General features: G+C 48.1%; 1 protein-coding gene across 1 annotated transcript; it reads right to left on the bottom strand.

Annotated features, from left to right (window-relative positions):
- Positions 1–583: 583 nt before the first annotated feature.
- OTX1 (orthodenticle homeobox 1) lies at positions 584–9,492 on the bottom strand. Its single transcript, XM_074287030.1, has 5 exons — positions 9,301–9,492; positions 8,857–8,934; positions 6,606–6,821; positions 5,150–5,301; positions 584–3,413 (listed from the first exon to the last, which is right to left on the bottom strand). Exons 3-5 carry the CDS (start codon positions 6,700–6,702, stop codon positions 2,580–2,582), a joined length of 1,083 nt encoding a protein of 360 aa, XP_074143131.1. The 5' UTR covers positions 6,703–6,821; positions 8,857–8,934; positions 9,301–9,492; the 3' UTR covers positions 584–2,579.
- Positions 9,493–10,349: the final 857 nt, after the last annotated feature.

The following is a 10,349-nucleotide window of genomic DNA, read 5'->3' as shown; positions in this document are numbered from 1 at the left end:
TTTCTCCTGCCTCCACACCGAAGAGAAAGTGACCTGTAGAAAAGTTTTACCAGGCGTGGGTAACTTTGGTTTCTATTTAGTATTGTGTGGTGGAGCAGCAGTTCCTATGTCCCCCTCGTCCCGCAGGAAGGAAGAATTGTATTGTTCTTTCTGCTTTCCCAATTTGCAAACTACGGCGCTAAAGTTTACTATGCCCTTCTGTCTAACAAGTTCAGTGATGTTGCAGAGCAGAAATCGTTTGTGATCGGTTTCTTTGCCTTGGTTGGTGTTCTAATTGATGTTTTAAAGCGAAACAAAACTCAGGCAGGCACTTTTAAATTGGAATAAAAATAATTTGTTTTAGTTCTAACTCTCTTGTTTTTGTTGAGCTTTGGGGGTTTAGAAGAACTACTAATTGAAAAGAACGGCCTATTTCAGCCCTATGCTTTTTGGATAATGAAATGATTTTCCACAGCCAGTATTAAAAATATGGATCATTTTGCGCTCTCTCTCTCTCTCTCTCTCTCTCTCTCTCTCTCTCTCTCTCTCTCTCTCTCTCTCTCTCTCTCTCTCTCTCTCTCTCACTCTCGTTCTTACATTTCTCAATCCCCTTTCCTTCTCTTTTGAAAACAATTAGGTGGAGAAGTCAAAGGGCAGGCTAGAGGCTCCAAATAAAAACGGCCGGCTTTGGGGAAAATCCTGATTACTGGCCCCGGCATTATTTCGAAGCACGGAGATAAAGGTTGGGCGAGATCTACCATTGTGTTCTACAGGCTTGTTTCAATTTCTGAAGTTTGAGGAAAAGACAGATGAGAGTTATTAAAAAAAACAAAACAAAACAAAACAAAAACTTTGTTTCAGGTCGAATGACTCCCCGTTTTCCTCCCTCCCCCCATCCTTGCTGGCAAATTAGAAAAGGATTGCTTGCCCTTGAGAAATGGGAGCCCAGAAACGGGGAACCCAGAGAAAAGCAACAATGAGGAGTGCTTCATTAGTTTGAATTTTATTATTGGGGAATAATGTAGATAAAGGGTAGGGGAAAGAAACTGCCTTACATTTCAACAGGTAATTTGTGGTCTTCACGTCGGACAAATCAAATTTACAATTTTCTTTTCCTGCTATGGGACAAGCGGCCAAAACCATAATTGATAGATAACACAGGCGCCGAGGGCTCTCGACTAGATTTTTGTAGAAATAAAGGTGCACTAAAACTCACTACACAAAACAGTTTTCTAAAATAGAGAGAGAGATGAATTGGAACTGAGGTTTTGGTTCTTTTTTTTTTTTTTTTTTTTTTCCTTGTCGGGTTTCTTTTGTTTGTTTGTTTTTGGTTTGGTTTTAGTTTTTGGTCTTTAACCTGGAACCGGGAGCCTTGCCTTAGCTGAGGTGTTCCCATCCAACCCGCTGTCCTCCGCCTTTTCCTCCCCTTCGATCTTTTTAGCCTGTCTGAGCTCCCAAAACTTAGATCAGTTTTCTCCCACACCATCTGGACCTCAAGCTCCAACCCCACCCTGCTTCCCTGGGACCATTGATTCTCTTTTTAATAAATACACCAAAGGGTAGAAAGGGAGGGAGTAAGATAGTATTGTAATAACTGGACACTTGAAAGCATCACCATTTGGGGAAGAGGAAGGGAGGTAACAGGAATTTTTTTCTTTCCTTTTATATATATATTTATATTTATATTTATATATATGCAGTATATATCTTAAAGATCTGTTTCCTGGGTGTTAAGACTCAAGATAGCTTCAATTCAATAAACAGCAACTAAAAAGAACAACTGGTCCCCGGAACGGACCTGAATATTTACACCATTCCCACCGCTCAGCAGCGGCAGAATCCCAAACCAGAGCTGCTGGCCAGAGGAAGAGAGGGGCGGGGCGAGGCGGGGCTTTACCACTTCGACTAGATACAGCCACTGACTTAGTCCCGAAATGTCCAAGCTCCCAGGCCCGCATCTCGAATTCACAGCCCGAGAAAAGCGGAGGAGAAAAACTAGAGGGCGGGTTTGGGCAGCAGTCTGGGACTAGAGTAGGAGAAGAAGGTTGAAGGGGAGTTCATGTCCGCTATGGACTTTTGTTCCTGGTGATGTTTGGCTGGAGTGGCTGCTAAATCCTCTTCGTACTTTAAAAGCACCAGTTAATAATCCCAGTGTCCCGAGACAATAAATAAACTGATTAGGTTCAAACAGTGAGTCAGGACCAATTGTCTTGGAAGCCTGGGAGTATGTAGTTGCATGGCCAGAAAGAATGAAAGGGAGATTTAGGGGCATAGCAGGAGCATAAGGGGGAAACAGCAATTCCTGCCCAGCAGGTAACAGGTGAGTGAGGTGGAGACAGGTGTCCCTTCTCGCAAGAGTTGCAAGTTTAAACATCCCCGTGAAGCAGGTGGCACACAGATTCAAAGGGTGAGGGTGAGAACAACGAGGAGCACGGGGATCTTTTTGGAACAATGAAGCATATCGTTCTGGAGAGGTCAAAGAAAGAGGAGGAACAGCAGCAGCAGCAGCAGGGCTGGAGGGGAGGTGGTGGAATTGATAGTTTCTTCTCCTCCGGTCTTCTCTTTCGCTCATTCTCCCTTTCTCTCTCTCTTTCTTTTTCTCACAAGACTTGGAACCTCCAAGAGGCCTGGTCTTTATAGTCCAGACAGTCGGGTGAATTGAAGTTGAGTTTCCAGGCGGAAGAGGCTGCAGTGGCTCCAGGCTCCTTGTAATCGAGGCATTCTGAGGAATTAAAGGCAAGCCCCGTGCTGCCATAACCCTGATGATGGTGATGGTGGTGGTGATGGTGATGACTGGAAGACTGGCTTAATGGGTGGTGAGGGTGGTGGTGGTGGTGATGACCAGACATGGAGGAGGGGGTCATGGGGCTGAGCTGATGCGGATGATGGTGTGAGTGCATCGGTGCCAGGTAGGAGCTACAGTCTACACCACCGAAGTAAGAAGAGGAAGGTGCAGGGTAACCCTGGCTGTAGCCACCGCCTTGACCGTAGGACATGGGATAGGAAGCAGCTGCGGCTGAAGCAGCTCCTGCGGCCACCGAGCGTTGCATGCAGGATGTATTGCTGGGTGCTGGCAAAGGCTCTGGAACAGAGACGGAGGATGGACCTGACCCTGGGGAGATCGAGGCAGGGCTCCAGATGGAGGAGGCAGCAGGGGTGCTCAGAGACGAAGCTGCAGCTGCTGCGGCCACTGCTGCAGGGTTTCCTCCCAGAGCTGCTGCTGCGACTGCTGCTGCAGGGTTTCCAGACGAATTCGAAGCCGAGCTGGAGGATGAGGCCGAACTAGACACAGCAGGTGGTGTGAACTGACCGCTGCTTTCCGAGCCTGAGCTCTCTCGAGCAGGTGAAGACTTTTTCTTGGTGGGCCGGCTTTTGGCTCCACTTCCGCTCTGTTGCTGCTGTCGGCATTTAGCTCGCCGGTTTTTGAACCATACCTAAACAGGAGTGTGGAGAATAGCAATATGTTAGATCCCGGTGTTCAGCACAATTTCCTCTCCCCCCCCCCCTTCTTCCCCATGTTCTCCAAAATAATTCACCTTTGGCTCTTATCCACACTCATCAACCCATTCATTCTCCAGTTTCCTCATCACACCCAGGAACATCCCTACCAGCCTTCCTAGGTAACATCTCCTGCTTCTTTCCCATTGTCCAAATCATCCTTTTAATTCCCCACCCCCATTCCTCAGCACCTATTTCCTAACTTCTCTACCAACAACTGGTCAATGTTTCATGCGCCCATTTCACAGAGCCGTGGGAATCCAACCCCAAATTTTCAATATTTCCTCAAAGAATAAGACATCCATAGGGTCAACGCTACTTTAACAGCACCATTATAATATACTCAAAAGGCTACTGGAGAGAAAGCCCAGGACAATCCTGTCAAAGGGTGCATTTCAGATTTCCAGTATGTCTGGAAGAGGGCAGGTCTTTTTCAAAGTTCCTCATAACTTTTAGAATCTTCTTAGATATACTCAAAAGTCCACCACTTTTAAATTAGAGAACTAAATAAGAGGTATGGGTAGGTAGAAAAGCAGACTAGTGATTCAGCATATGTTTTTATAAAATTTGTGATGTTAAGATTGAAGTTAGGGCCCTAAAGAAGTCACTAAATGAGGAACAAGAGGAGCAACATCACAAGTCCAAACGAAGTTTAATCCCACCAAATGAAGAAAATCTAAGTGGGATTTCATTAGGTATCTGCTGGAAGTTAGGAACACCATACTCCAGAATCAAAAAGTCCATTCTTCTGTTGACAATAAATACAATTAGGATTTCCTTTCTCTTCCGGCACCAGTGCAAAAGAAAAAACAAAAACAAAAACAAAAAACCCCACAGAACAAACTTCTAAATCTTTTGTTATTTCTAAGTTAAGTTTCAAAACCTAGTTATTTCCTGAGCTAATCCAGTTTCAATAGTAGAAATATGAACGAAACAAAAATAGATTTAATTTTTTGAGTCTTTTTTTTTCAGTGAACCATTCTTGTGAGATTTTTTTTTTTAAAGGAAAATAAACCAAAATTGAACTAACAACTTAAGTCTACCCAGATCTTCCTCTGCAATGTAGTACAGTTCTGAATTTTCCTTGTTCTACATACAACTTCATTTTTCCCTGTTCCAATCGCAGGGACTGAAGTAGGAACAAAACTTAGGATCCAAAGGAAATAAGAAATTTAAAAGATAATATAGAATATAGTAAGGCAGCCTAGGATCCTAACAAAGACGTTAGCTTCCAGAATCTTTTCCTCTCCTACATTCTAAAAAGTGCTTTCAACACCAAGTAGGGAGGCAGTGCCAGGAGTCTGCTGAGAAAATTCCTTTAAATTTTTTCCCCTCCAGGGTCCTAGCCTAGAGTTAAGGGGAGACAATACAAATTCGCAACACCTTGATTTTTCCCACCTCTAAATTCAAATTCTAGGACAAATAATCCTGCCTCTAAAACTTATCCTTCCTGTCCATCCTGTTCACTCTTCGTAAAAAAATTAAAAAGAGGACTCTAAACCAGAGTCAACCCCAAATCACTTTAAGCCAATCTGTGTGTTGTCCCAACACAGCCTTAGCCTATCTACACAGAGTTCTGAAGCAGATCATGGAGGAAGAATCAAGATAAGAATGGCATAAGAATCAATCCCAAATCCCTTGCCCTTCTATCCACTCCATCCAGAATTCTAACCTGGACTCTGGACTCAGGTAAGTTGATCTTAAGGGCCACCTCTTCTCTCATGAAAATATCTGGGTATCGAGTCTTGGCAAAAAGTGCCTCCAATACATCCAGCTGTGAACGTGTGAAGGTGGTTCGTTCTCGACGCTGCTTCCGAGGGGTGGCTGTTCAAAGGAGACATGGATATATTAGTGTTCTTAAGCTTGAGTCTTCCTTAGACCTCAGCCCTTAGGGTCCAAACTAATGGAGAAAATAAGAATACTAGAGAGTGGCTTCAAGTGAAAGTAAAAGAGTTTCTGGGTTTCTTTTTTTTTGGGGGGGGGGAAGAGGAGAGAGGTGGGGCTAAAAGGGACAGGAATGAAGCTAGAAAAAGAAGAAACTATTATCTATGTGTTGGGTGCGGGTGGAGAAAGGATTCAAAGGGAAGCAGCTGTTGCCAATATCCCGGCACAGCCTAAAAAGGGAGGCTCAAGTTCTTTTCTTTCCAAGGTCTGGGACAAAATGGCCATAGGTGTGAGAAAGGCAGTACATACTGAGTAGATATGACTGGATGGAAACAGAAGGTGGTACGCAATACAAGAAGACTGAAGTTGCCCTCTTACTCTTCTCCGAGTATTGAAAAGGAAAAAAAAGAGAAACTAAAATTCTCTCTCCCTTTTGCTTCCCTTTTTGCCTTAAATCATTAGTACATTTAGTCTCCACACACTTGAATCTCTTATGGGGATGGAACTCTTAGATTTTTGTTTGTTTGTTTTTAGGGTGGAGAATTCAAGGAAAGAAACAGATTGATTGGAGTTAGAGAATTTACAGTCCTTCTCAGGCAGCTTCTCCCCCTAACCACCAACTTCGCAAACAAAATGAATTAGTTCGAGGAAAGGGGCCCAGGGTCCAGAACAAGTTAAGACTGGAGGAAGTCGTCCCTTTCCCTTAACCAGTCCCGACTTTTTTCTATGCGGGCAATTCATGCTTCTAGATCAACCTTCCAAAATCTAAACCAAAGACCCCGCTCTCACATCTTCTAGCCATCCAATTTAGTGTGAAAATTATAAATCAATAAAATCAGAATCACCCCTGGAGAAGTAATCCATACAGTGCACAGAGATTTGGCATATTGTGTGCAACATTTTATATATATATTGTCTTGTATCAAGTACTTAACATGACAGTGCATGTTCCCTGTTTCCTGCTTGTATCCCAATGTATGGCCTATACAGAGCTTATCTACCCAAGCTGCTAATAGAAACCACTGGAAAGTTTCACCTAAGTCTCCTGATATTAGGGAGATCCTGAGAGTGGGCTTAAAAGTGCATATTATATAAATCCTACTCAGCAATCTTGTGTATATCCTGTGCTTCTTAGGTCAACGAGGCCTCTAGTGCTAGAACAGGTGGGTCTAGGATGGGGAGGGAGTGGAGACCCAGAGGAAAGTGAATCTTAGTCCAGGTAGGTCACATTAATCAGTGCTCACCGGGATATCCCACTGAGGGATGCAGCAGATCCATGGCTGGCCCTGCCAGGCCCAACCCATTCATGCCGTAGGGGGGTTGTTTGAGGTAAGACATCATGCTAACAGCCGGGTAGTGGGGCCCCGAAGGATCCAGAGGGGGCCAGTCACCGGCTGGAGATTCTCACAGCGAAGTCCCAAGTGTCAGGAAAGGCTCCAATAGGTTCGTGGGCCCAGAGTCTCTAGGGACACAAGATAGGAAACCCATAGCTTGTAGCAACTCGGACAGCTTCAGGGTTCCCCTGCCCAGAGACTGGGTAAGCCGGCTGGGTGGGCAAGGTGTAGAGAAATTAGCAAAAGATGGTGGTGGTGGTGGTGGTGGGGGGGTTGTATGATGGACAGGTAGGCCAGTACAGCTAGTTTCACTACTTTGAAAACTAGGCCTGGCTACATCAGGAAATGCTGCTTGTACTAACAAACTTTTCTAGATTTATTTCCCCTGCTTCCCAGCTATAACAAAAGATCAGGAAAAAGAGAACTTTGGGGTTCTGGGGGTATGGAAGAGCCAAGGTGAATGTGGGGAGATCCTGGCCTTCAGGGTGTCCACGGGCAACGAACCAAAAATGCCAGCGTAGAAAAGCAGGCTGGGGGAGGTGAGAGGGAGCTGCTTGCGGAGCTGGGCCTCTGGCTGCAAAAATGAAGATTCACTTTGGAAAGGTTCGGCCTGAGGCTGTGAGGGAGTGGCTGTCTCTTTCTTTCATTAAAAAAAAAAAAAAAAAAAAAAATTGTTTAAAGGGGCAAGGGTGGGGTGGGCGCAAGCAAGAACCTAGGTTGTGGGGGTTGGGGGTTATTTCAGCCAAGCGGCTGCGTCCACACCCAGAAAGATCTTAAGGAAAACATTTGGGACAAGAGCACCAGCTCCTCTCCAGGGTCCTGAGGCCGGAGACGATCCTCAGAACGATTTCATAAATTCTACCAAGGGTCGGTCCCTAACCTCCTCCCTCAGACCCACCCTAACCACTTCTTAGCGCGAGCCCCAAAAGAAACATTTCCCCGGCATTCTGGTAAACTCCAATCGTTTTCGCCCTCCCTGGGCTCAGTTCCGGACCTTGGTGCTGGTCTAAGCTCAAAGAGAAGTAAAATAGGCTTGAGCGGAATGCGGTTGCACGAGAGCGGGACAGGCTCTTAAAAGTCCGAGGAAAATTTCCCCTCTCATTACTGGGAGGACACTTCTCTGCTAGGGAAGGCCGCTTCTGAAGGCCTCTACTGGCCCTTTTGTGATCAGTTCCTGGATGGTAAGCATTAGAGAAGATGGAACTTTGGCTCTTTGGGGGACCAGCCTAGCGGTCTGGGACGCTTCTGGTACGGGCGGGAAGGCCTAAAGCTTTCTGAGTTCAAGTTAGCTCTCACAACGCGTCCTAACCCCAAACTAAGGCGAAATTCCGGGAGCTAGGCCTCCAGCGGCGTACAATCCAACCTCTGGAGGGGGCTGCAATCTCTTTGCCACTTCCCTGGTTGTCAGGAATTTGAGGGGCTCCTAGGCAAGGTGTCTTGACAGAACAGTGGGTGATAGAATTCGGACATCAAGCCCTAGAGTTCGTGGTAGGGCAAAGAGCTCCAGAGCCGCCGTCGTTCCACCTAGTTCCCGGGAAGGCTGGGTTCCGAATTGCTGGGAGTGGAGGTGGGTTGGGGAGAGCCGGTTAAGGTATATGGAGAGGGGGGAAATGCCAACTAGGGCTCGTACTTCTAGGGGAGATGCAAGGCCTGGCAAAGCGCTGCCCTTATACCCCATGGTCCTTCACTCCAGACCTACCCCTCCACATCGCAGTAGGAGGTCAAAGAGGAAAGGACGAGGAGCTCCAGAGGGAGATAAGAGGTCCCTAGACCCCGGCAAGAGTGAGAAGTGGTAACAGGTTTCTACTCAGCCGCGCTTCCAAGTTGCAAAGACTTTCTCTAAACTTAGCACTTCGCCTAAGCTACTTCGAAGGAGGCGGGGGTGTGTGAAGAGTAGGGGTCGGACCTGAAGCAGCTGTGCTCCGGGATTCCCAGCACAATCTAGGGAGCTCGGAGAGGTGCTTCAGTCTCTCGGGTTCCTCCCCTGCCCTGGGGCACATGCCGCAGAGGAGTGCGGTGAGCCGGGGGCCTCAGTTGGGGAGGGGGCGGTGGCGGCGGCGGCGCCTGCCACTACTGCTGCGGCTGCAGCTGGGGCTGCTGCAGGCGCGCTTCCCTTTAGCTTCTGCGATCCCACTCTGGCCCCGCAAGTTTCGTTCCTTACCTGCACTCAGCTTCTGGGACGGATAACCAGATAATTCAGGCGCATGAGAGTGAAGAGCCCGGGCCTCTGGCCGTAAACCTGTAAAAACCGAGGGGATCGAGGTAGTTACTAGTGGGGCAGGACGGTTTGACTATCTCTCCCCGTTCCCTTTTCCCCTTCCCTCTTTTATCTCCCTCCCTGGTTTCCCCTCTTTCCCTATCATTCTCTGGATGCCTTTTTGGGTTTAAACTTTATTTTATAGAAACATAACACCCTTCCAGACTATTGCATTGCCCCAGACTTTGTTGAGGGGGTATTTAAGGCGGGGGTGGGGGGGAGTTAAGGCGAAGCTGCTTGCTGCTGCAGCTGCACTAAAAGTGAGTCAGGGAAATAAGGGGTGGGTGGTGGGGGTTTGGGAAAAGTCTGCAGAGGCACTTTGCAAACTAAATAAATCAAGCGATTTACCTTGTCGAAGTGGCTGTCTTGCTCGGTTGTTTAGGTGATTGGAAATGTAGCCTGATGAAGATTGATCACCTTTCTACTGCCCTCCCCGAGTATGTGAACGCCAGGCAACTGCGTAACGGGGCCGGGCCGCCAATCCTGGGCCCAGCACTGGCTGAGTGACAGCGGGCCGGGCAATGGCAGTTCGAGCCGGGGGTTACCTCTGCGCGCCCCCGCCCCTCCCCCACCCCCTGCCTTCCTCTCCTCCTCCCCCTTCCCTTCCCCCTCACCCTCTCCCTCCCTCCCTTCTCTGCCTGGGTCGGCCCGGCCCTGGCGGCGCACTAACTCCCCAAATCTCTGAAAACGTTGTACTGAGGAGACGAGTACTGCTCCTCCCAAATACCCGGGCTCCTGGAGTGCCTGTGTCCACACTTTGAGCGCTTTAGGGTCTTCCACACTTCCTCTCCCCACCATCCCAATTCTCCGCTTTGGGAATGGCAGAAGAAAGGTGGGGAGGAGAAGAGGAGCTCCGCTCCCTCATTCTTCCAGGAGCCCACCTTCGACCCACGCAGCTGTCCTCCTTGGAGGCTGCAACGGTGTCAGTGCCCTTTCTATGCGCAGGGGAACGTTGGGGTCGAGGAATTCGCATCTCATTCCCTCTCCTTCAGCAGCTCGGGTCGGTCCCTCGCTTTTTTAAGTCAGCACTCCTAGGCAGGACCTTTGGGGGACTCTGTGCTTGTGAGGGAACTTTGCAAAACGCCGCACAGTCACACTTAGAGCTGCTGCGCTCCTCCTTCCTTCGCCGCCGCGCCCCCCGCCGCCCCCCACCCCCTTCTGCCGCCCCCTAGTCCAATCACTCTAAGACTAGGCGCCCAGCCCTCGGGAGCAGCAAGAACCGGCTAGCAGACCTGCTCCCCAGGTTCCTTCCGTTCGAGCAAAAGCTCTCCTCGCGCTTGTTGCATTTTGCCAAACCCTCGCAGCCTCCCAAAGTCAATTGTTCCATTTTTAAATTCCTTCTCTGTGACCGTTTCTGTCTTCTTACTTTCTCTGTATCTTTCTGTGGCCTCATCTCT

The sequence above is a fragment of the Sminthopsis crassicaudata genome, chromosome 2 (genome assembly GCF_048593235.1).
Source record: "Sminthopsis crassicaudata isolate SCR6 chromosome 2, ASM4859323v1, whole genome shotgun sequence".
Taxonomy (NCBI): domain Eukaryota; kingdom Metazoa; phylum Chordata; class Mammalia; order Dasyuromorphia; family Dasyuridae; genus Sminthopsis; species Sminthopsis crassicaudata.
Note: the sequence above shows the minus strand (reverse complement) of the source record. Positions and strands in the feature narration are given on the sequence as shown.

Bases quoted from the DNA above. Each gene is read 5' to 3' on its own strand.
- OTX1 (XM_074287030.1), bottom strand. From the start codon at position 6,702: ATGATGTCTTACCTCAAACAACCCCCCTACGGCATGAATGGGTTGGGC. The intron at 5,302-6,605 runs GTGAGCACTGAT...TCCTTTGAACAG, and splicing joins TCCCTCAGTGGGATATCCCG to CCACCCCTCGGAAGCAGCGT. The intron at 3,414-5,149 runs GTTAGAATTCTG...ACTCCTGTTTAG, and splicing joins TACCTGAGTCCAGAGTCCAG to GTATGGTTCAAAAACCGGCG.